The sequence below is a fragment of the Plectrocnemia conspersa genome, unplaced genomic scaffold (assembly GCF_051122295.1).
Source record: "Plectrocnemia conspersa isolate PC_06_02 unplaced genomic scaffold, ASM5112229v1 ptg000006l, whole genome shotgun sequence".
In the NCBI taxonomy this organism is placed as follows: Eukaryota; Metazoa; Arthropoda; class Insecta; order Trichoptera; family Polycentropodidae; genus Plectrocnemia; species Plectrocnemia conspersa.
The window spans coordinates 13,131,790-13,158,905 of NW_028277170.1; the positions used below are offsets into that span (position 1 = coordinate 13,131,790).

Genomic DNA, 27,116 nt, shown 5'->3' on the forward strand with positions numbered 1-27,116 from the left:
TTTGTATGACAACACAGGAACAGCTCCAAGAACTGAGAAAGCAGCTCGATTGGGAGCTGTCACTGGACAGTAGTGAGCTGGTCTCCCACGGATGGTACCATGGACAATTGGACAGGGGCACGGCCGAATCTCTCCTTCTATACGATGGCAGTTTTTTGGTGAGGGATTCGGCCACACAACCTGGCCACTACGTATTAAGCTGCCGTCAAGGGACCCATTTCTTGCACTTCGTCATCAACAGGGTGAGTTTTCAAAAAGTTCTATTGCCATTGCATGATTTGTAATTAAAATACACGAACTCGCACTTACACACATATATTGTATTGTGCGCATACATACATTATATTACAGTATTTGAGCGATTCTTAGGATGCTGACTCCGGTCACCAGATATTATACGATGTAGCGAATACACAGTGTGTTTACTAAGAAATTGAGCTAATTATTTATTATTTATATTTTAAATAATGAACAATAATTTCTACAATTTTGTACAAGAATTATTCTGAAGGCTTAGCCATAGAGGTGTTCAAGAGCTCGTACTCCGAGTTATTGCCGATCATTCACACTATGATTTTATTACTTTTGACGTGATGCTTTTACTTCTGAGTGGAGATTTTTGTCGCGTTTTCCTATAGGATACATTTTTCAGTTAATGTCTTTTGACGTCTCAGACCGACGATAAACTTAAACTATACTTTTGCGCCCGCGTTTAAAATTTTATCGAAATAACTCTAAATACGTATATTTTCATGTATAATATATTTTGTATTATATATCTATGTATTTATAACTAACATTTTCTTTTATTTAAATGTACACTGTATATCAGATGTTATAACTGATGAGCAATGCAATAAACAAGATATGATTTTTATGAGTTACTATTACATTAATATTACATTGAACACTCACTCAACAACAGCCTAAATATAAGCAATTTATTAAAACATGTCATATATAAAATTGTATACTAATCTTACTGATGCCGTAACAAAAACGTTCAGAACTAAACCATCGGAAGAGCGCTCAAAGAATTTAAAAAATAATGACTAACACTATAAACGAGTAGTATAAGTATCTGACTATTGCCCCGAAAAACCTGGGTTCGAATATCATATGTACCTTAGTATTTTTAAATTTCTATTAATTGTGCTTAACCTATTGCATTTAGCTTACGCCTGTCATGTTACAACGCAAAATTTATAAAATAAAAATTTTCTAGTTTGAGAATCTCTATTATATTTCAAATTGTCAAAATTTAAAAAATATATTGCCTTCTGCTCAGTCACTTCATTCTCCATGTTCTTGGTCTTCAGTACTGACCAACAAAAAAACTGAGCGCTCAAATCTTCAATACGGTTTTAATAAATTCAAGATGGGCGTTATTCTGGGCCTAATTTTTGAATTGTCGCGAAGTCAGTATCGCTGCTCCTGATCTAATTCTCAAGACGTCATCATTTTCTGATTTGTAGAAATGCACAAAAGTCACACATATTCATAAAATGGTGACAAATTGTGTATAAAGAACTATAGACCAGTCGCAGGTTGTCAGCTCCTGCTAAATTGTTAAAAATAATTATCCATAAATATGTCTTTAATCACTTGTTGGTAGAGTCTCCAATTACTCGAACCATCAACTACTCGAGTATCGAATATTAAAATTTTAAAATACTCGAGTACTCGAGTACTTTCGAGTATTAACCAAATGTACCAAAATAGCTATTATTCAAATTCATGCACATATAAATAAATAAATAAAATACTTAGTATGTTAATTTTTACAATTATTTTAACTTCAACAACATTCTTTTTAAAAACAATAATGCAAAATGTGTCTCGAATTTAATATTACTGCGAAACTTTGGTTTTATTATTCCCGTTGTGGAAAAAACCCTTTCCGTTGCTGTTGATGTTGGTCTTATTGTCATTAACGCGTTGGATAAGGCTTCTAATTTGTCTGTTCGCTTTTTATAGATATAACATTTTTTGAACTCTCTTTTTATGTTCTCTTCTTTCATTCCCTTCTCTGCTTTTCTCTTATTTCCTTCGACTATTGACAAAATAGCATTTTGTAATTCTTCTTGAATAGATTTTTTTTCTTAACAATATACAATATTCTACTCCTTCTGATTAATGCGAAGATTTTAAATCTATATCCTTCGAAGATGTATTTGGGTGAATCCTTTTCACTCTAGAGCTAAACGGTTCGCAAAGAACTGACTTTACTTTAAATGCCTTTAAAACACACAATTGTTTTGATTTATATTTTAAGCTGAGGGATCAGTATAAACAATTTACAACACTTTACGCTACAACTGCATAGTCATAAAACCTAATTTTTTTTTTGATATTTCATATTGTTCATTGCCATAAATTAGGTAAGTCGGGACTGTCGGACAGAAAACACAAAATAAATTTCTCCGTCGTACCCACTAACATAGCCGACGACCGGAAGTATCATAAGATTCCCTATCGAGCTCGACGGTTTACCGTTACATTCTAATTAGAATCCACTACTATTTGCCTCTCAGCCATACACCGTAGGGGTGTTACCCTGCACTTCTAAAGAAATATTTACCATTTTATTTTTATTATATAATAATGCTCTTTTCTTATAATAAATATAAATATTTTATTGGTTTTGGAAACAAAAGTAGTAAGAATACATTTAATAATGACTATAATAATTATATTTATTTAAAATATCGTTGAAATTCCGCACAAAATTAAAAAAAATCAGATACATAAGTAGTAAAATTATAGAATGAAGTTAGTGGTATTGTAGGTTAATCAAATTTATTCATTTAGCAATCCAGAACTAACGCCGATCTCCTAGAAATAAAAATGGGATTGGTGTCGTATGCAACGAAGAAAGAGATAAAGCATGCTCTTTCGTGTAACGGTATTTCGTCCAGATGACATGAGAATCTTATGAAGCCGACCGGAACTATGCAACTACGGAACTATGAAAAAATTATACCTGATAGTAACCGCTCTAACTCGGGACTTCGGGCATAAACGCCAAATAAAAGCAAGACGTTAACCTTTACCGGACCGAGTTAAAGTTAATTTTGTTTCTGAAATATTTCAAATTTTTTTAATTTCGAGTATTAATCGAGTAATTTTCAAAATACTCGATTATCAAGTACTTGAAAAATAGACAAGTATACTCGAGTATCGAGTACTCGATTACTCGAATTGGAGACTCTACTTGTTGGGCTAACAGCACGGGTTTCATCCCACCCATTTCACTGCTACTAACCTTTTGTCTTTCACAAAAACGGTAACAAAAACTCTCGGTGCGGGAATTAAAGTAGATGTCATATATACAGATTTTGATAAGGCCTTCGACAAGGTTTGTTACTAGTTATTATTAAAACTCGGTTGCTTGGATGATTTAACTAGGCTATTCTCTAGTTATTTGAGCGATCATAGACAGTTTGGAACCTATGGCGGACAATTGTCCTCAAGAGTCCAACCTGAGCCCTCTGCTCTTTATATTATTTATTAATGACATAAATACGGCAGTTACAAATTCAAGTATTCTTCTGTGCGCAGATGAAAATTGTATAAATGAATTCGATATGTTGCGGTGATTTAGACTCTCTATGGAGATGGGCTTCCATTAACCGTCTGCTCTTTAGTGTCGGAAAGAACCATACTGTGTCATCTTCTCGATCCCGTTCACCATCAGTTTATTTCTACGATAATTTTGACTAGAGAAACTTTCACTAAAGATCTCGGAATCACTTTTAAGAGCAAGTGGAGGTTCTCTCTACACATACACGACGTCTGTGATAAATCTTTCAAGATGCTCGACTTTGTTATGAGGAACGCATTATACTATGACATATTATTTCGTAGCATTCTTGAATCGGGATCTATAATTTGGAATCCCCGAATAATCAAATACTTCTTTTCAGTAGAAAAGATTCAAAAAAGGTTTTTAAGATACTTTTATAAAAGGATATCTTAGGTTACGATGGTCATAATTTAATTTAAATAAATCAGAAATAGGAACAACTGCTGTTCTTTTTGAATTATCAGCGGTATCATTAGTCATATGATAATTTATCGATTTCAAATGTTATGGACATATTGATTTAAATCAGAAAGTAAACGAAACAAAGCAATTTTGACAATACAACCTTGGAAAATATACACATTTTCGTTTAGTTTTATTACATAAAAATATAAATAGATTAGGCGATATTTTCGATATTAAATGGTAAATGCAATTTCTTCTATATTTTATGTAGTGATCGGATTATTGTGAAAAAAATTGCGAATACGAAAAAATTGGGAGCAAGAAAATTTCGGATAGTAAAAATTCGGATCATAGTTAATTGCGGAAAAGAAAATTCCACATATTTTTTTTAACAAATGGCAATAACAAATATGTAAGATGCAATATAATATATTACAAAATATAACAACACAGGAAATTCAACGTTAAATTAGTCCGCCCACAATGGAAAAATATGAAATGTGAAAGACGAGCCTTTGTTTCCGCTGATGTACGACAATATCATCAGATCTGAGATCAAATTTAAATATCCACAATAGTTAGCTAAAAATATAGTACGTTTAGTTTTATCATATTTTAACGTATATTATTTTTTTTATTAAAAAAGTGCGACTTTTAATTCGAAAATTTTCGTGTTCATCAGCAGTTTTGCTTTCCTCAGTAATCGTCGAATCATATTATAGATAGAGATAGTTTTGAAACAGTCTAGTCGTCTTGTGCTGTAACGAATTTTAAACCTCAATTTTTTAGAAGAGAGAAAAGAGAAGGTGGATATGATAGCCCATTTTCGACCAAATTGTCAGCCAGATTTTATATGTATGTAATTTAATATTAGGCTGGGTCCCCTCGTGCAACGCACACAATGCACATACGGTAGTACCGAACATGTATAGAACGATTCGTCCGAAGGTGTGCCGGTTGCCATGGCCACTAGGGGTGGATAGGTGGTGGTGGTGCAGGGCCTGGAAAATATCAGAGCTGTCTGTGCATTGGACACACCGACGCATCTATTTCCAGACCAGCTCAAAGTCCCGGGTCATCGAACATATGCAGTAATCCCGCGTTGCCTAGGTAACCCTGGGACAGTGCATGCGCAACGCAGCTCGGGCCGACTAGAACCGAGGTCAGTTATCCGGGCGCTGTCGAGACAAAAGGGTCCACCTCCACTGCTCCCCACCCCAGATATTTTTATTATCATGGTACAATGAGCCGCCTTCTGAACTTTTCTTCGGTTCACCGAGGTCACACAAAGAAAAAAGTGAGTTATTACAAATTATTTAAAATAAAATTATTTCATATTATACTAAAACCTTTGTTGTGGCAAATGCATATATACAGCAGTGGCGTGCCGTAATTAGAGTAAAGGGACTAGGCTAGTCCCTTAAAATCTCATATCTAAATTTAAAAATATCTAATAAATAATTCGAGACGTTGTCCATATTGTTCACCCCATTAGCGAAGCTCGGAGGCACTACCTGAGTTAGTGGTAGTGGATTATTATGGACCGTCGTCCGTGTGAGTTAGCGCAGGTCAGATTTACAGGAACAAGCATCTTAATTCTGTTTATTTCATGTCGTTATGTATGGAAGTTACGTCGAAGACAATGATTTTTTAATTTTCTCTTCTCTTCGCGCATTAACAAATTTTTTAGTGAGAATATTTTGATTTGTGTCTTTCAAAAAACAAATGAAATATTTTTTTGTTAAAATAATTAATATTTATACAGAACTTCTTGAATATGAATATGGAAGGGGATACGGCGCACGAATCGATTCTTTCAGAACAAATCACGAGCTCTTGGAATGTTGCATCCTCATTTGACTATTCGACAATTCATTCATAAGTTTAAGTTTTGTTATTTAGAATGGTAGCCCTACTCCGAATAATTCTGTTAAAATGAAAATAAAAAATTATACTCTTCTCTTCAAGACCTTATTATAATTCGTCAAAATGGCTAACTGCATGTAAATTGAAAAACAAGCTTTTTGTCAGCCTTGTATTTTGGTCGAAATAGATATAGAATACCATTGATTTTCGCGTATCAGTAATTTTCATAAAGCCATAAAATAAATGGAAAATCGAATGAAGCGTATCCAAACCAAATTTTACCCAATAGGAGAGCCCTCTTATTGACCAAAATTCGGTTTGAATCTACTTTGCCCTACGCTCTTATATCAAAAGTGGTTTGAATATACTTTGGTAAGCACTCTAAGCAATATGCGAAATGTAACGCCTGTCTGTACTTCTTCTGCTTATTTTTCCCTGAGAGATGAATTGGCTTAATCTGTATTAGGTTTTGATTTGAACAGCAAATGAACGTTTCGCAATTGTGAAATTGAATTTCATAGACATTTAGGAGCAGAATATAATTTCACTAGCGCCTGTCATTTATATTATATTTTTAATAATAGAAACATCTACTTCTGAAAACTTATTTTGACTTCACTACTTCACTGAAAAAATGTATCATTTTTACATCGTAAATAAAATTGATCAGTATGTAAATGTATACATTACTACATATGGAAAAGTTCAAATCATATAATTTTTTAGCACCTGCCAGATAAATTATATTTTCACTGGCAAAAATATATATTTACCGGAGTAAATTTGTTCCGATATTATTTCACTGAAATGACATATTTTAACAAATACTTTCGGGATAGATTTATGACGCATTGAAGTTAAGAAACAATTTCCAACTATGTATGAGAAAAAAACTTGCACTAATCGAGCTTTTTGATAATATTGTCGATGATCCAGATTTATTATGGCATCATCTTGAAAGATGATATAGCTAATATTGACAAAGTATCTGCGTTTGTTTAGTGATATATTTAACACTGGTAGAATAAATAGTGGTAAGATTTAAAGAAACTACAGTTTATAGAATTATTTGATTGTAAAAATTCTACAAAAAAATATTTTCACTTCCCTATGAATTTTCCTCCCTGAAATTTTGATTAATCAAAATTGAAATGTGAATTTACAGCCATATACAGTCAAATGGATTTTTCTGCCAGAATAATTACGAGGGTTATGAAATTTTTAAATGGAATAGAACTGGAAGAAGCGTTTTGGAAATTTATAAGCTTGATCTTAACTATTCCAGTTAGTACTACATCAGTCGAACGTACTTTCTCATGTTTGAAATGTATAAAAACATCAGCTCGAAATACTCAAGGTGAAACAAGGTTTTCACGCTTTTACTAATGTCGAAAAAAAAAGTTTTACTTGAACATTTTTCTTAAATATTTTTCTGTATGACTTTAGACTTTGTCTGGCAGTTAATACTTACTTGTAGGAATTCATTTTGTCTGATTGACTTACCCAGTTGGTACAGATTTACCCCGTTGTAACGCATTGGACTTATACCTGTCATGTTACAACAAAAGATTTCAAATAAATAAACGTATGGTTGAAATAGAGAAATTCAATATATAAACAAATTAACGTAAATGTGAAATTCATCATATCCAGTGGTGTAGCTATGGTGGGGCGGAGGGGGCGGGCCGCCCCGGGCGGCACTTGCTTGGGGGCGGCATATTCGCGATGGAATCGTCTAGTGTGGTTCTTAACCCTGAATATATTAAAATTTATGCAAATCTACGGATAGTAAGGGCTTAACAATAATCAATTTATTATTTTTAAAAATGCTGATTTTATGACTCTGCAAAAAAATGTATGGGGGGGCGGCAATTTTAAGGATTGCCCCGGGTGGCACATACCCTAGCTACGCCACTGATCATATCTTATCTGCTGAATGATATTTTTTTTTTATATATATATATTTTTCCATACCTAGTAATTTGTTTTAAAAATACAGGGTGACCCAAAAATATTTAGCTTAAATATTCTATGTTCATATAATTCATATCTTATGATTACTGGATTCAAAACAAGCGAAACAACTTGTTTTTTCTTTATTTTAGATTTTTATATTTTACTAATATTCGGATATAATAAGTTGAGGTCTAGGTTCTCGATGTCAAGTTGAACCAGTTTGTTCTTTATATATATTTCCAGCCTTTTACAAAAAATGTTTGCCCCTAAAAAATGTACATATTATGTTATTCATTTGTATAGTACGGAGTTAATTAATTCTAAAGTCATACAGTTTCAAATATTTTAATTTTTAGCAAAGAGAGGTTGCGCATTTTTGGTTATGGATTATTTTTCCACTTTAAAATTATTAACTTCTTCCTGCTTAGTTTTTTTTATTTTGTCTGGTCATAACCAGCCATCGACGAATTTCAGCAGAAGTTTTCCTTTCGAAGCAAAAATCGCTGAACGGACTGAACACTACTGACTCAATTCGCAAACTCAACATTGTTGCGACCATGTAAATGAAAATAATATAAATGTTAACGAGAAAATAAGATATTCTGGGTTGGAACTAAGTCGATGATACATTATATATGTCTTTGTTGTTCTTCATTTATTTTTCAGTAAAGCTCTTTTACGACAAGTTAAAGAAAGTCACGCCATCGTTGTGTTTTACATTCTATACGAAATGTTAAAGTATTCAGAGATGCGTGTGAGCTATAAAGCAATTGCAGTGAATTGAAAAATGTTACCTGTACTAATTATATAATAGTTAAAGAAAATCGGTTCTAAAAAAATACGCACCCACCCGTATTTTTCCAATATTTATCAGAGCAATATAAACTATATTCAACGACATATAGAATATAAAAATATTAATTTTCGTCCATATGGCATACCATTTTAATGAAAGATTTACTCATTTAAAAAAAATTGCGGGTTCTGTATAAAACCCAATAACCAAATAGCTCATTATTATAAATTAAGTACTATGGATTTAATAACAGTAAATCGCAAGGTTTGCATGTACATACATATGTAAAAAAAACACTGCAAATAAATTTACCCCAGTACTATTTAATAACACATTTTTACATACAAAAATAAGTTTAAAAGCAATAGCTTAATAAAATGAATACTAGAAATAAAATCTGCTTTAATTTAAGTTTTCAGATCTTTTGTAATAAAAATCTATTAAATTACTTATTTATTTCTTGATTAAGATTAAATAATGCAATTTATATGTAAAAATAATTGGCGTCAGAAATTTGTCAATGCTTGGTAAATTTCATCTGAGTCGCGATTACGTCCCGTATTCTTACCTATTGCGGCTAGGACTTCGGCGCTCGAGAATACTCATCCAGCTTATAAAGTAGCTTGCACTGGCAATGATGTTTTCAGCGATAGCTGTGAGGAGCTGGAAAAAATATGTGGGATTGTGCTGATCTACTTTAGGTGTGCACCATAATTATTTTAATATTTATTGGCATAATTATTGTCTGTATTATATTACATTACATTAGAAAAATCGGTCAGATTTGTAATAAAAAATAAATATCTGTAAGAAAATAAAATTATATTATTTCAATATATAAAAACTAAAAAATATTAACAAAATATATGTTTGCGAATTGTGCTTATTTTATATACAGTATTTATTAAAAAATATTTTGACAGAACTACTGATGATTGTAATTGAACTATATATTTTTATTTTGCAATGGCGTTGTGTGTATGTTTTAATGTTTATCAAAATCACTAAACCATAAAAGTGCGAGGTTTATAGTCTCTTAATAATAAATTTACTTATTAGGTAAATCACCATTGTTTTAATATTTCGGATTTTTTAATTTTTCAATTTTATTAGCAATTTTAAATAAAAAACCAATCGTAGAATCTGCGCTCATTGTATACAATAAATAAATATTTATAACTTTCAAAAATTCAGAAATCGTTTTATATATTATATTATACTGGTTCTAAACGCTTTTTAATTTTTTTATTATTTAGATACTCATAATGTTTTTTTTATTGAGTTTATTATCAACAATGATTTTTTCTTCATTAAATTTACGATACCTCCAACCACAATTGATGTTATCATAACGCAACAGAATAATTTGAATATCGTGCAAAGTTCCCAGACAATTATTTTAAGTTTACACTGTTAGCAGAAGAGCTGCAAATGATGCCAGGTAAACTTTGAAATAGTATCTAAATATCCCTTGTACACACATTATTGTGCTGATGCTATTCATTATCAAATTAAAAAATAATTCAGCTATTACCTTTTATGTGCATACGTATCACCAAGCCAGGTTGTCGAAGCACATCGGGCATATAATTAATTCAGACTCGATCACTCTATTTGCAGGTGGCACGAATGTCTGGCTTGAGGGTACCCAATGTTGATTGCGCGTTCTATTTCTAGGTCGTGATACAACCGGACACAGTTTACGAACACTTCCAGTACCAGTTGGAACATGATGCTTACGACACGGTTCCCGACTTGGTGACGTCTTACGTGGGATCGGGAAAACCTATCTCGCTGGCATCCGGTGCCAGGATACAATCACCATCCAACAGAGTAGTTCCTCTTCTGAGCTTATCCAGTCTAAACCGAGGGGCTAGCCACAACGCCGCCAAGCAATTTAGCGTAGGTTCGTCGTGGAAGTCCTCCAGTGTTACACTTAGCGATAATTCTCAGACTAAGAACTTGCGTAAAACAAGCTCTCTTTGCTGCCATAGTGTTAAGTTAGATAATTGTTCATGTTACGTTACTAATAACCATAAGGCTAACCACACTGCAAACGATCAACATAATATACAATGGAAGGGAGTGCAGAGCGCTCATATTGCTACAAAGTCGATCAGCTTTAGTGAGCAACAGGCGCTACTTAGCGACACGTACAACGGTCTTTCCGATGACTTTAATTTAAAAAAGCAGCGCTCTTTGTCATTGTCCCCTGCTGAGATTTTGACTTATCAGAACAAGAACACCAGCGGCGATGGTCTCACGTCTGATACAAAAAAGATCAGTAAAGAAAATGAGGGTAAGCAAGATTCGTGGGAAAATCAGGGGAGTCCACCAGCTAAGCCCGCGAGAGCTCAACCGCCTGCTTATCAAGCTTCCGGATCCGATTCTGGAAACGGGTCAGGAGATTCAGCGCAGAGCTTAGCGCCGGAAGAAAATCAAAGCGCAGATTCCAGATCTACCTGCAAGGGAAATATACGAAGGCTGGACGTCGCATATGCGGAAGAGATGCTCATGCAAGCGCATCTGTTGGAGTTCAAGCAGATTTCAGCCATAGATGCGAGCATGTTTAGGACTGAGCTGTTTGTCGCCCAAGATAACAAACCGTTGGAGTCAGACACTCTACAAACGATCAAGTTGCTCCTGAGAACATCCGGTCCAATGATATTAGCCAACCATTTGACGAGAGTCGATTTGAAGTTCATACTCGACTCTAACATGGCGAACAATGGTAATCTGCTGGACAATGTGACGGGACTCGAGCTCTGTCTGTTGGTTCACGGAGAGCAGATGCGAATGGACATAATTGAAAGGTAAGAGGTTATTTTTAAAATGTTTGCGAGCATTCATAATTCGCATTGCGTGTTCACAGATATTTGCATATGCTCCTCGATAGCTGCCGCTTTTTGTTGGCTTAACTCGGTTTCGTTTTCATTGCTTTTAGAGCGGAATGCATGAAGTTTTTGATCGTGGTCACTATTCTGACATGTCAATCAGATGCGGAGAGAGCTGATGTTTTAAACGATTGGATTCAACTGGCGATTGAGACTAAAACGGCTCTTGGGAATCTATATGGATTTTCGATAATCATGCAAGGACTATGCACGAAGCAGGTGAATATGATCAGAATATATATATAATGTATGGTATATGTATGTCTATATACAAAACAAAAAAACAACGCTGAGTCTGTGAAAGCACGCAATAGGTCACCGTTAATTTTAGGTTATAACAGGTGTAATAAATACGCATGTAACAATAACGAAATCAGTTTCTCTTTTGCTAACATATATGTTATTACTTCTAACGTTTAGGTCTTAGGCAAAGTTACACTATCGGTTATTACAATTAAGATTGATTGTACTGTAATTATGGTAAATCGTGAATTACATTTTAAATATCAATGATGTAAAGGGTGTGTTTTTTTTTAATAATCAAACATTTGATTTAATTCATTAATTATGAATAATAATATTAATTCAATAACCGCCTTTGGACCTTTTGAAACAGCCGATCCTTTCGATGGTTTTTTCTTAAATTTCGGGTAGTAAATATCAGCTTTTTAAATTGGCGGATGTTGGTTTTTAGGTGTTCAAACGTTCGAGTTCGTCGGCGTAAGCACGACATGGCAGTTAGTTTGTTGACGTCACCAAAACGTGACCTGGGAACTTTTCAGTCAAAACATCCAACATTGCACTTGATGTGTGGAAAGTTGCGCCATCTTGATGAAACCATGTGTCTTGCACATGTATTCGATTTAGTGCGAAAAATAATCAGTTATCATGCGTATTTAGTGCTCACCATTGATTGTTACAATCCAAAATTCATCGTTTTCAAAAACAGTTAGGCCCAATGATGCCGCTTGACTATAATGTGGCCCAAATAATCACTTTTTGGGCATATAATGGTCTCTTGTAAATCACACGAGGATTTTCCACAATGCAATACAACACAATGCGGCAATTTTCTTTTGTTCTAACATACAATCTGCGACTTCCTTTTGTTCTAACATACAATCTGCGTAAATTCTTCGCTATCTTTGGGCTTTAGTTCTTTTGTTATCTGAAATTTATATGGGTGTAGGTCAAATGGACCCAAAAGATGAGACAATCCCGGGTCATCAGTCACATTTTTACTTACAGCAGCAATATTCTTGACTAAACGGGTGCCATGGTGATGCACAGGTCTTGCTATATCTCCAACACTTACAGTCTCTTCAATTTTTTACTAGGTTACGAATTGTTTGCTCAGTAGAACGATGAAATTGACCATAATCTTCCGATAAATTTCGATTGTTATTTTTGTAGAATTGAATAATTTTAACGCAATAATATAAATGTATTGTTGCAAACTAACATTTGACACTTTAAGCACGCGTGATTATCGACAGCTGTCTGATTTACAGTGATGCTAACATAAACTGTTTCAGTCTTTACGAGTCAAGTATTATAGATTAAAAAAAAATAAAACATAAATAAATGTAATGGACTAATCTAACAACATGATGTATGATTATAATTATATATGTAAATATAAATAAATCTATAAAAAATATACTATTTATTTAATCCGTACTGCTGTTGTGAATGTGCAGCATTCAGTATATATGTGTATATTTGAGTTTTAGGTTAGACTTTGCAGATTATTGTATGAGTATAAAAGCCAGTAGCGTAGGGGGGGCGCCCAGGCGGCACTTGCTTGGGGGCGGCATATTCGCGATGGGATCGTCTAGTGTGGTTAAATAACATATAAATAAATATATTTTAGTTACGTAATACTCTTGACTTACATAACAATATACAAAACATATTGTTGCAATCCGCGGGCTCTCGCGCCTGCGTCAGGACTCACGCGCAGATTGGCAGTAAAAGGGCCCATCGGTCGCCACGCTCGGGTGTAGTGCTATCGCTCCTCAGAAATGGTGCCCTGTTAACTGAATTCGCGTGCTTTTATTTTTCCAAAGGCTCTGCTGTAACGGCCCCAAACAGGCTCACGTAACAATATATACAATCATAATACATATATCAAAATCGCTTGTTTAAAAATGGTTCTCGTACATTGTAAAGCAACTCAAAGATATACATGTATGTTTTTTTTTTAAATAGATAAACAATATGGAGAACATGTGGAACATACTAAGACAAAAGCACACGCATTCAGCATTCACATTCGAATCTAAGCTAAGACCCTCTTTTAAAAACATGAACGAATGCATCGATTCTTCTCCTCCAAACATGACACTGCCCCACTTGTTACCAGTTGTGATGCTGCTGAAGAATCCTGGTTAGTGTTTTTAATATTCAAGATAATATATTATTTACAATTTAATACTATTATTTACAGATGCAGATAAGCAGTGCGAAGAGTATGGAGTCAACACGGCAGATTTTGGCCTTTCTATTCTGTCTGCACACTTGGAAGCAGCTAGGAAATATTTAGATCAGATACCATTTTATGAAAGAAATGCTAAGGTAGCCATAGGTGCAACTCCTTCGCAGGTAGACGATATATTGTTGGATTTGTTCAGGACTGAATTTCATATTAAATTTCTTTGGGGTGCCCGAGGTGCTATGGCTCCTTATTACGAAAGGCACTCTAAATTATCAGATATATTAGATACAATGGCTGAAAGATACTTAACGCCGCCGTCAGCAAAATAAGTATTGATCTTAAATATTTAAATGTACATATTTTTAAATTAATATATTCACCATCAATATAGTAGGATAGAGATCTTAGAATATACTCGAGCGTTTTATATGAAAAACGGAAGCTATTCTTAATTAAATTTAAAGCAGACGTGACTCAACCGACCAGCAAGTTAAAAATGACATGATGTATGGTTACACGTATGCATTTCAATTGATATTAATTTGAACAATTACATTAATCAATTATGTATGTATATGGAATTTACCGTAACAACGAGTTGTAAATATAAAATATATTGTAATTTGAAAACTAATTTTCATCGATGGTTAAATGTCATATGTGTCGTAGGTATATAGGTATAATTATTGTTGAATTATGATATTATTATATGATGTAAAATGATATAAACCAGCATTTTTGGAATAGTAAATATTGAAATAAATATGTTGTAGATAAACTAGAAATTATTTATTATGTTCGAAATGAATACTTTTTTAGTCAAATGGATTATTATATAAATATAAATATCAATAGTAAATAAATTTTTCTATATAATAATGTCTAATACGACGTATAATTGGTCGATATGTTGAAATCTAGTCTTAGAAATTATCACAAATATATGATATCATTGACAGATTATCTGAAGTTTTGTCGAAGTCGGATTACGAGAGACTTAATTAATTATTATGTAAGCCGCTTTGTTTTTAGTTTTAGATTAAAGTTGATTTCTTTCGAAAAAATATAATTTGGCCTTTGATTATTAATTGGTCGGATATTAATTGATGTTTATATATATAATTATTAAAGTAAAAGTAAAGCATGGCGCCGTAACGATAGTGCGTCAAGCAAAAGCGCGTAGGCAAAATCGCGAACCGACATAAATTCACATGACAAAAGCGCGATAAAAATAAAAAAGTTCAAAATGCATTTTTGAAAAGACGTATTTTTACTTTTAATAAAGACTCATATAGAAAACCCTAGTAAACACCCCTTTCTATTAAATGCAATGCATTAGTTTTATTATTTGTTGATTTTTTTTAAATAAGTTTCTGCAATATGTATATAATTAAATGATAAAACGAGTCGTGCGTCCTTTATGTTTATAGCATATTGTTTTGAAAACTTTTTATTTTTAAATTTTGCGCTTTTGTTATGTGCTCTTTCGATGGGACGCCGTAATATACATATATGTACATACACACATACATACGTATGTATGTATGTATGTGTAGATAGATGTATTATTAATATATATATATATATATATATATAAATTATTTATTTATATATAAAATAGTAAACACATTTATTGTGTACTATAAAAAAAATACCTATACAACCATTGACGCTACCTTGATGAAAGTAATTTGTAAAATATTAGTAGATGTTGTGCACAATCGATTATAATTCTGTGGATTTTTGAAAAAATACAATTTTTAAACACAGTAATGTATCTTCTATAAATTTAAAATAATCAAAACTGTCATATTCAGTCTGTTGTCATGCATGTGTAATTAAATAGAATTACTGATTGATGTTATTTTATTATCAGCTTTTCTCTATGTGTGTAATATTTGTGTGTTTTTAATCTTTAAACGAATAATAAAAAAATATTTTCAACTAATAAATATTATCAATTGAAAGGATTAAGCAAAGCTGAATGGTGGGGTTTGTATTAAAGAAATAAATAAAATATAAATGTCTATAGAGTTAGATAAATTGCGTCATAATGGTATTATATAATAAACGTTTAGATTGATCTGACATATTAGATTTATTTTTTTTGTTCATACCAGTCATACCTTTTATAAGTTTAATGACCAATGTTAATGAAAAAGATAAAAGTTATGTAAGTACATTAAGGTCTTTTTATAAAAAATATATAAATATACGCAATATATGCGTTTTGTGAAACTGTTTAAGTTCGACTGATTTCGTTGTGGGTATCGTAACTATTTATAATTTTATTTATGTTGTATTATTTGTATCTATGTATGTACTGTAATAATATACATATTAATAATTAAAATAAATAGATAATCCTCTTAAATGTATTTATTTAGATTAAATGCTTCTTTTACATATTATACATTACACAATACGGTCGAATTCTGATATTTCGTCGAAATCTGGAATTGAATACAGTTTTTTTATTATATATTTATATAATCATATAATACATTGAGTACTAAGTCGATTGATCCTGTTCTGTCAATATTGACAATATAGCAGTATATCACACATATAATTTATAATATACGTCTTACTGCAACATATTAATAAAACTTTATCACACTAATTTTACCTGTTAAAAGATACTTTTCTTGAATAAAAGCAATCACTATCGCACGTTTTGTAATACGTCTATATTTAACTCCTTAATCTATACAAAACCATATTTTTTTATTGTGTAAAATTGGACTGAAACTGAGCTTCGCGATGACTTATTACTCAATAACTTTTGAAATTCTTACATAATCTGGCTTTAAATTCCAACATCCATCCTGATCCTCCGTTATTCGTCGACGCACGATAAACAATTTTTATAAAGTTTGAGCTCGCTCTGTACGGTGCTGGATTGGCCTAAAATAAATGTGACAATATTTTATTGTAAAAAAATTATAAAATATATAGCAATTAGTTTTAAATAATATATACATTAGGACAGTGTCTCATTATAACTTCACTGTTTCGATCCTGCAACTCCAGGTAATCGTCTTCGCAATTTGTTGGTCCAATGTCGAATACTAAATTATAAAAGATTTGTTATAAATCGTCAGTAAAAAGAATACTAGAAAAAATATTACCTCCATATTTCAATGTTAAGAAAGTTCCTTTTGGTGTTTCCAATTCCCAAACACAAGGATTTTTTCCTCTATATGGTCTAGGATAAAGCGGGCTGTATATTATTCCTATATTATTATACAATTGCCCCCCACAGCCCATTCCTATAATGCGTTAAATATATAATTAAAACTAGTAATGTATATAAATAGTTTATATATACTATTCAATAAAATATAATTTATACAAAATACTTTGTAGATCTTACCGTGTGTTGATGACGTGTAAGTCGCGTCAAACTCCGTCGATAAACTTGTAGCTTCTTTATATTTAAAGAAAATAGTCATTTTATTTCCAGAAGAAAACAATGGCAATATTGATTGAATATTATTGAAATTGGCCAACGTCAATAACAATGGTGCAGTTTCTGTACCGCCATCTCTCACCTAATTTATGTAAATATTTTTGAAATGCATTTTACAAGTAGTATATACAACATTCATATACTAACGTTTACAACAGACGTTTCTGGAAAATGTGCTAGTTTTTTAACGTACAAAGAAATTGTTCTGTTAGAATCTACTTTTATTCTAGTAACACATTCAGTCGAGTGGTCGTTACTGTCGATAAGTATTCTTCCATTATTCTGCGTGTAGTTTCTGGAGCACTCTAAAAAAACAGTTTTAATACGAAACCCGAATTACTAAATTTCAATACTTTATTTTATTATTACTTGTGTAGCTGAATTCTACTTCGAATCCTTTGTGTTTAATTTGACTATCGATAGACGTATCTAGTGTAATTTTTATGGTAGATTTACTTGTATATAAATCATAATTTGTGATGTTACCGCAGAATATATATTTAATATTTTGGAACGCATTTCCCTAAAACGTAATAATGTAAATATTTAATTTGTATTATAGAACAATAAATGATTAAAATAAATGCAATACTTACGCCATAATCATAAGCAATTTGGTTGCTAATGATATAATGTGATAAGCTTTCAGATTTATCCACTTTGCTCTGCAGTTAAAATCACAATATTTTTATTTGTGTTGTCATATTAATGTATAGTTATAGAAGCCATAAACAGAAAAACTAAATTAGTAGATCTTCAAAAAAACTTAAGTCAGAAAATGATAACACATTTGATAATGAAAAATATTATTTGCAATATGTGATTTCTCTATAAATTAATTTTAATGTTTATAAAAATGTAAATTATAGTTTATAAATTACTAAATATTACGACACAAAAATAAAGACAAAATAAAAGCTAGCTTTAATAATATAATGTAACAATTATACAACAACTATAGAAATTAAGCATAACATATAAATTAATATAATAAAGAAAAAAAATATACTTAATCTGACAATTTAAAATTTAAAAATGTATAGAAAACATTACTAAACTTCGTTTTAAAACAACTAACTAAATTAATTTATTTTTAATTATACATATTGAAATTTAGGAAACACGTTTTCATAATCCTTAGTGTTTATTAATTAATCAGATATTATCGTCTTTAAATCTAACTAATTAATTATGACGCGTGAGCGAATTTTTGTTGTATTTTAGAAAATCAGACAGTAATTGAAAAAATAAGTCAAAATAGTTTAGGCAAAATGACTTCGATAATATAGCTGAAACACATTTATATGAAATTAAAACAAATATAACGCACTTCCTATTTATTTTTTGTAAATTGTTATTTAGATAGTTATAATTATGTTAAATTAATATCTTTTTTTGTATTAAAAAAATCTACTTGGGCTGAATTTTAATAAATATATATATAAATAAAACTTATTAATTTTGAAATTTCTCAGAAATACAATTAATTGCGATTAAATATTATTAAAATAATATTTTTACTTTTAAAAAGGTGATTATAAATATAGTTTAATTGTTTTACTAATATACTAAATAAGGTCGAGAGTATGAAAGCATAAAACATTTTGAAATAAATCTAGATGTACTATATAATCAGAACAGTATTTATAAAATTATTTACATTATAATATATAATATATATTACAAGAAGGGAGAAAAATATTCTTATTAAAGCATATTCTGTTATACCCGCACTTCACTCTCCGAAAGTTGTCCTAGTGGAAGTTCGACCGAAGTCGGTCAAGGTCGCAGTTTTTCGAATAACGTTCGCACAGCCGGGAATTTCATACGCGTGCACGCTTCTCAACCTCGCGTATTATAACTACGTGCGTGTTTTAAACACAAAAAAAATTAAAGCCAAATGGAGAAAAAGGAGATGGTGGATGATTGCAATGCACCGGAATAGATCAATGTTAGTAAATAAGACATTTTATGTTGAATCGAGGCTTCACTGTCACTAATAAATAATAAACAGGAAACGTTCAAGTGTGCAACTAATGAATAATTTCTATTATTTTTTAAGGAAAAGTATGGAAAGTCAATTTGCTGAATTGAGATTTTATATACAATATATAGCTTAGGTCTTTCTCTTTATGATACATGCAAAATTGACTGCGGATTTTTGCGGTTTTTAACACATTGCATACCTTAAAAATGTATTATTCTTAAAAATGGGACGGGGCTTAGTCGCGAAAGTTACGACCTAAAAATTTGTTCAGAATCACCAAATATACACATATTTAAAAAAAAACGATACCGGGTATGATAAAATGCTAGTCAAATACTTTTTCTTAATATAAAACAGCAAATTTGCGACATATACAATTTTTTTTTTTTACGCTACGCGGCTAAATTTTTTTATTACGCTACGCACGGCCGTTAAACACGGAATTCCTCTTCCTCGGGCCTACAATTAAAGAAATGTTAACGTCAAATTTAAAATACAGTTTTGTAATGATTGTAATTTTTTAATAATATGGTTACCGTGGTAAAATCAGTAAACGTCAAATTGTGGATCGCGTACTAATGAAATAAAATAAAAATTTGTTTGGAATGACTAAATATATACATATTTAAAAAAACGATACCGAGTATGGTAAAATGCTAGTCAAATACTTTTTCTTAATAAAAAACAGCAAATTTGTGAGATATACAATTTTTTTTTTACGCTACGCGGCGAAATTCGCACGACCGTTCAACACGGAATTCCTATTCCTCGGGCCTACAATTAAAGAAATACTTTAAATAATTGTATTTTTTAGCACTTATAATATTATATATTTGACTAAGAGCACTTATGGAATCAACTAAAGTGGAGAAATAATTTTGGCCGTCCAGATCGGGCAAAAATACCAAACAGTGGCGCGATCGTGAAGACGCCTATATTAAAATTGAATCGTTCTATCTCAGTTTGCGATAAACCATCTCTATCTCTCTCTCTCGTCACGCGAGAGAGCGAAAGGGAAAGTATCTCGCCGCTCGCGCTCGAAGCGTTTTCGGGTATGACTTTCGGAAAGCGAGGGAATTTTCGGAGGCGACGAAGTCGGCCGCCTCGACCCAAATTACCCCCATTTTACCTCCCGTTCGCGGTGACCTCGGAGAACTAGCGAGAGATTTTAGCGCGGGGACAACCGAGCTCGACCGAAGTAAGCCCGAATTTTCACATTATATTTCCCGTCCTTGGCCAACTGTCGCCTACTTTCGGAGAGTGAAGTGGAAGCATTACAGACAGTTACAGTTAGGCCTTAAACTTTTAACGAGGAAAAAATAATGTAATAATAATTAAACATAATTACCGGGTTTGATATTTCTAATTTATCAGTGACACACTTATCATTGATAGCTGGATCCAGATCAATAAACTTGATCCTGATGTGTATTTTATAAATGCCCGAGAAAACACTATTTTTTATAAACCAATTACACCTGAGACCTTTAAGTACATTTCCGCTTGTATCAATGGGCGATTTGAAAGTTTGTAAATTCTTAGAGACGTTAAGCCTGGTCGTTCCGCATATAGCTGCAAATAATTAGTATTAGTTAAATTGATTATTACCCTGTAACTGTGTATGTATGTACAAAATTGTCCATTACTCGCTTTAAAATTAAAAATAATAATGACGATTTTTATTTACTTAGTACATTGAATTGTGTCATAATTAATATACAGTAGAACCTCGGATTGCGAGTAACTTGGTTTACGAGTGTTTCACAATACGAACATTACTTACACGGTAGTGTAGAAATGATTCCTTTCACTCCAGTACTTGAAACTGTGCCATCGGTAACAAATCGAATGTACATTTGATTTCCGGAAGACACGATCGTAGGTGGTACTAAATGACCACAGTATGTATCAATTAGCGAAGAATAGTGTGCAATACCGTCTCTGATCTGAAAAATACGTATTATATTATTTAGATTCTGACCTGATTGCTCATAAAGGTTCGAAGAATATACCTCAAGATAATCACAAGAGCAATTGTTTTTTATAGTAGTATTAGTAGTGTTGTAGCATTGTGCCACGTGGAAATCTATAAATTTGAATTGTATCACAGTATCTACTGGCGAAAGTACTACCCACTCGCACTCTAAGAAACTTTCGTAAGTCGGCGTTTCGCTTGTTTTAAACTCAATTGCAGTACTATTCACTCTGATATCGTGTGAGCACGCTATAAAAAAAATAAGAAATTTAGTAAACATGTTTATATTACATTATAATCCTTTAGTGTAACAAAAATAATACACTTATTTGTCTCCCAGCAGTATTATTTTGATTTTAAATACATTTATATAATGTTTAAATAGTAAAGTATGTATATATACATACTTTACTATAGTTTTTTAATTAGGTAATTATGTAACGTAATCGCTCAGAAAATCGGCTACAGACAACCATACCAAGGGAGCGGCTAAAGCTGCTAAAGCCATGCGTGCGCCATGAATTGCTTATCGGGAATTGAATTGGTCGCGCATGCGCATACTCGTGCTCGTGTTTACAGTCACCCGGTATCACTTGTTCATCCGGTTGACGTTTTGAATCTGTCTTTTTCGGCTTTAGTGGGAGACGACAGAGGGGGGGGGGGCAGTGCTAAAATTAGCGAACCACCTCCCGAATCATATTCTCACAGTCTGCCTTCTGCAGCGGTTAAAGTACACGCGCAACCACCACACACAACTTTTCCGAGGAACACAAAGACAGCAGAGTGCAACCTGCCCGTTGGCTTTTTACCCCACCGGATACATCTATCCTCCATCTCCAACAAAAAATAGTGATGCCGGTAGACCATCAGACAACCGCGGTCGTCCATCGAGACGACCAAGGTTAATACTGGACGCGAACCATCAGCCCTTTGTCAATGGGAAGCATGTGCTCAAGTGCTAGGGTCGCTAACGATCCGAACTCGGATTACACACGAACTGAGGAAGCAGGTGAGAGCACCCGGGAACCGCCGGCTTCATAAGATTCCCATGTCGTCTGGACGAAGTACCGTTACACGAAATAGCATGCTTTATCTCTTTCTTCGTTGCTTGCGACACCCCTCTTAATTTTATTTCTAAGGGATCGGCGTCAGTTCTGGATTGTTAAATGAATAAATTTGATTAATCTAATTTTCTTAATTTTGCGCAGAATTTCAAAGATCTTTTAAATAAATATAATTATTATAGTAATTATTAAATGTGTTCCTACTATTGTTGTTTCCAAAAGCAATAAAATATTTGTATTTATTTTAAGAAAAGAGTATTATTATATAATAAAAATAAAATGGTAAATATTTCTTTAGAAGCGCAGGGTAACACCCCCACGGCGTATGGCTGAGAGGCAAATAGTAATGGATTCTAATTAGAATGTAACGGTAAACCGTCGAGCTCGATAGGGAATATTATGATGCGCCTGGTAGTTATGAAATATCTCGTACACTTTGCATCCCAAATCTAAATTTAAGGAGTACTAAAAGAATTTTCTAGAACCGCTATTATATCACTTTTTTTAATTTTATGAGTTTGAAAAGTGAACTTATTTATATATATTTGTCACTAGAATTTCAATTAAAATCTATAAATCGCATTAATAATGTTATTATTTATAATTAACTGAAAGATATTTTAAAGGATTTAATTTATTATAATACATTTTTATTATACCGGCGACGAATATTTTTGTAGAAAGATCATTTTCTATAATGAAAAGAATAAACATATTCACTATAAATAGTTGAAGTTAAAATAGATTGTCAACTCTTGCAATAATATCAATCGAAAACAATTTTATTGAAAAAATACAATTGGTAAAAATCACGTATTCAATATAATGACATCTAAATGTCCCTCATCTCGCTGCTGCCATTTCTCGAATCTAGCACTTAGTTTTTGAAACACTAATGTTAGTTTAAGCTAGGTTATTGTAGCTGGTTTACTCAAGTAAGCACGACTTTTGAGATAACCCCATAAAAAATCAAGATTTCACCTCTACGTTATTAGTTTGTTAGGATACATTTCCTTCACTACCGGTATAGTTACATTGGATGTATGTCAAGTTGTCCAATATATTTTAAATAGGTGTAGTTTCAAGTTCAGTTTTAAAATTTGAAGCAAAGTTGATATTAGTATCGTTATAGCAGCAGAACTGTAATTAATAGTGAGCGCTAAACAGGCGCCAAATAATCATATAAATATGAATCGTTGTTTTTGTAAACCGTTTTATATAGAATGCGTATTGCTCCTCTATAAAGCTACCCATTGCGACTAAATTTCTAATGACTAAACCCCTACTTCTTGCAGTTCCCGCTCAAAAACGATTTAAAAAGTGCAAAATATATCCATATTATTTGATATTTTTTACTTAAAAAATAAATATGTGTGTATCTAAACGTTTACAGATAATATATTTTTTATTTTATTTAAAATAATAGTAAAGTACCTTTTACAAACAAAACTTTGGCGTGGTATTTGGTTATTTGTAAATCCGAGTTTAAATTATTGATGACCAAGTATAAGTTGTTGGTCGTAGACTTGATCAGTGGAGGATTTGCGAGATTTCCGCATATTACAGCGATTTTTTTGTTGTCCGAAATACTTGAACCTTCGTAAGCGGTTATGGAATATTGATCGCATGTGAAGAAATTGTATCGAGCGTCAAAAGTGTACTTTTCAAATCTGAAAGTAGGAATTACAAAAAATAATAAATAAATATATAGATATTAATTAACATACTTCCTATTATATCGAAACGTACTTTACAACGATAACTTTATCCAAAGGTGCACTTATGTTCCAATTACATTTTACGTTTACAGGTGACATATCGGAGATAATTTCGGTTCCTGTTGTATTTATTGTGCCTCCGCAACCTAAAAATATTTATTTTATATATGCAATATTTTGAAGTAAACAAATATAACCTTACTTTCCAGCGCGAACGTCAACAGAAAACCGGTGTATTGAATCCAATTGTCAGATTGGAATACAATTGTTACGTCAAAGTCATTATATACCAAAACTCCAGGAGAAGTTATTCCGCAAAATACTTTTACGTCATCTGAAAACGAATCCGGTTGCCATATTGTCAGATTGTCGAATTTACATAAGCCTCCTCTCCCTAAAACAATTTAGCGATGATGTATTTATAATATTAGATAAGTTCATAAATTCGTACGTAAACTCATTAATAAAATTTATGTGATTTTTGTATACATAAAATAACTTCAGTTTTTTAGAAAACTGTAAGGAAATACAATAGTTGAAACCGTTATAATTATTAATCATAATTCTTTTGTAGAAAATTAGTTATAATATCTACTAGACTAGGGGTCGGCAAATTGAGGCTCGAGAGCCACAAGCTGTTATTGGAGTAAAGCCAAGCTGGTATTTTTTTTCGTGGATATTAATATTAATTATATTATATAATGACGTTATTAAGAACGTACTTTTAAAAATGAATCGACTGCTACATTTATCTCAAACATAAATAGTCTTTTGACGAGTCTTATTTGTTAATAAAAACTGACATATAAATGTTATTTTGCAAGCTTAATCGTGAATCAGAAAATCGCTAAGAATGGAAACCATTCTCAGATGTTTACTACATATAAAGTTATTTTATAAATACATATAAAATTGCATAGCGATTTCAAAAACAAACCAGTAATTCTTAAATGAATTAAAGAATCACTGTTTTCTGCAAAAACACTAAAAGATAAAACCGTTAAAATTTTTTTCCCTGTTTGATATTGACTTTTTTAAACTATGGTAATAATTAATAATACAAACTCACCATTTTCGAGGCGGAATTTACTGAAAGTAATTTGCATGCGTTTTCCATATGGAATTGCTATTTGGTATTTACAATTCAAGTTTCTGTCGTATGATAGATCATTCCAACTGGTTGAACCAGGACTAATTAACCTTTGCGGCTCTTCTTTAGCCTCGTACTTTCCTCCGCATTTAGAAGACCAAATAGCCTATAGAAATACAATTATATTTTTTTGCCAAGTAAGTTTGCTAATAAAATATTCATAAACATATAAAACTCTTACTTTAAAACCATCACCAGTTATTTTAGAGTCACTTCTGAACAAAACGCTCATCGTATTCGAGGTAGACTTGAAAACCTTGTTCATAGTTCTTCCGCAATATCTTCCTAGTGATACTGTTTTCGAATCAATATGGTCAAATATCTAAAAAAAAATTATCACTGCACATGTATTAAAATTGAATGCGAGCCTAATAAAAAAAACATATTAAGTAAAATATTTTTATCTATTATGGTTTATATTATCTATGTACATCTGAATGACATAGGTTTAAATTCCGCATAAACACTATAACACAATATATGCTATCAAACATAAGTAGCTAAATGTCGTTTATAAGTTATATATAAGCTAGATAAATATTTAATTACAAAATAAATATCGTTTGAATATAAATTTTTCAAAACCAATCGTATTTACCTCTACAAAGTCTTTGGTGCAATTTTGAGAGGTTTCTATGAAGAATCTCTCTTTAAATTCCAGCTGGATTGAATATCCAAGGGCAACTTTTATTATCCACATGCATTCTTGGTTGTTTTCATATTTTTTGGGATAATTTGGTGATTTTAACATTTTTGTCCATCTGACCTCACCACCGCAACCTATTAAAATAGCATGAAAGTATATAGAATTAAAAATAGCGTACCTAATAAATTATATACAATACGTTTATAGCAAAACTGACTACTAACGCCAAATAAACCAATTTCTACATTATATTAAATTACTAGATAATTGTAACTATGCATATTTATATTTATATTCTAAGAAAAAACAATAATTAGTTAAAGAATGCGTTTCTGTGTAAAATTATTAAGCATCCAAAATAAAACAATTACAAACTTCCATGTCCTTACCTTTAGATTTTACATTTACCGATAACACAAGCTTTGTGGCATTCGTTGGGCCTCTTGAGTGATATTCAAATATCCCTGTCTTCCACGTTACGTTCAAAGTTTTGGTAAACGGACTATCAGAACAAAATACTTCCTTAATGTTAGGTACGGTGAACAGACGCTGATTCATTTCGTACACTTTTAGGTATTCTGACTCGCAATCCGACGTAAATGTCAAATTTGGAGCTGTTATCTGAGGAATAAAAAATTCATTAAACATTTACATTGCAACAAATAAACACGTTTTTTCAAAAAAGATTACATTTCCAATGTAACAAATATACACGTTGCTAGTTTTTATAGGATAAATATTTAATAAGCTTAGCAACTCTGCCGTTTACGCTTGGATTTGTGTGACGTGGAAGAGCTTATTAGATTTAACCAGTGTGTATACATTTTTAACTCCGCAAAATGTGGGATCTTTTTATTATGCGCACAAACAAATAACTCACCACCAACATGTTTCTTTTCATGTTAATAAAGATATGGACAGGTTTTACGAATTTAAGGAAAAAGTTATTATTAATGTAGAAGGTGTAGAAGTACGCCCGTTTCCATAATGAGCTAATTAAATTACGGTTTACGATTAATTTACTGTATAAATAATCTCATTAAGCATCCAGTTTGATTTTGTGAACCCATGCGCGTTGGTTCCCAATAAAAGTTGCATTAATAAATTGTTTTGTAAATATATTCTACTGTGGCGACCACACATATAGGCACATTTAGAAGGGCG

General features: G+C 32.0%; 2 protein-coding genes across 3 annotated transcripts in view; one reads left to right on the forward strand and one right to left on the reverse strand.

Moving 5' to 3' along the window:
* The window catches only part of LOC148234277 (SH2 domain-containing protein 3C), a 28,189-nt gene extending 13,785 nt beyond the window's left edge, over positions 1 to 14,404 (forward strand). Inside the window, exons 2-6 of one of the 2 annotated variants that reach the window (XM_088187756.1) lie at positions 18 to 242; positions 10,287 to 11,422; positions 11,554 to 11,722; positions 13,715 to 13,892; positions 13,953 to 14,404. In XM_088187756.1, the coding sequence (XP_088043882.1) occupies positions 18 to 242; positions 10,287 to 11,422; positions 11,554 to 11,722; positions 13,715 to 13,892; positions 13,953 to 14,269 (2,025 nt within the window). In that variant the 3' untranslated portion in view covers positions 14,270 to 14,404. Of the gene's footprint in view, positions 1 to 17; positions 243 to 5,122; positions 5,289 to 10,286; positions 11,423 to 11,553; positions 11,723 to 13,714; positions 13,893 to 13,952 lie in introns of those variants that run through there. The other variant, XM_088187757.1, reaches the window with a different exon arrangement.
* A 1,898-nt stretch (positions 14,405 to 16,302) lies between these two features.
* LOC148234278 (cubilin homolog) overlaps positions 16,303 to 27,116 on the reverse strand; it is a 54,679-nt gene continuing 43,865 nt past the window's right edge. The window contains exons 48-65 of the mRNA XM_088187742.1: positions 26,342 to 26,573; positions 25,905 to 26,086; positions 25,488 to 25,628; positions 25,226 to 25,412; positions 24,359 to 24,550; positions 24,188 to 24,302; positions 23,873 to 24,108; positions 21,412 to 21,623; positions 21,183 to 21,345; positions 20,748 to 20,971; positions 18,009 to 18,077; positions 17,782 to 17,935; positions 17,560 to 17,717; positions 17,317 to 17,494; positions 17,072 to 17,212; positions 16,923 to 17,011; positions 16,739 to 16,847; positions 16,303 to 16,393 (exon numbers count right to left, since the gene is read on the reverse strand). Of these exons, the coding sequence (XP_088043868.1) occupies positions 16,356 to 16,393; positions 16,739 to 16,847; positions 16,923 to 17,011; positions 17,072 to 17,212; positions 17,317 to 17,494; positions 17,560 to 17,717; positions 17,782 to 17,935; positions 18,009 to 18,077; positions 20,748 to 20,971; positions 21,183 to 21,345; positions 21,412 to 21,623; positions 23,873 to 24,108; positions 24,188 to 24,302; positions 24,359 to 24,550; positions 25,226 to 25,412; positions 25,488 to 25,628; positions 25,905 to 26,086; positions 26,342 to 26,573 (2,820 nt within the window). The 3' untranslated portion in view covers positions 16,303 to 16,355. The remainder of the gene's footprint in view (positions 16,394 to 16,738; positions 16,848 to 16,922; positions 17,012 to 17,071; positions 17,213 to 17,316; positions 17,495 to 17,559; positions 17,718 to 17,781; positions 17,936 to 18,008; positions 18,078 to 20,747; positions 20,972 to 21,182; positions 21,346 to 21,411; positions 21,624 to 23,872; positions 24,109 to 24,187; positions 24,303 to 24,358; positions 24,551 to 25,225; positions 25,413 to 25,487; positions 25,629 to 25,904; positions 26,087 to 26,341; positions 26,574 to 27,116) is intronic.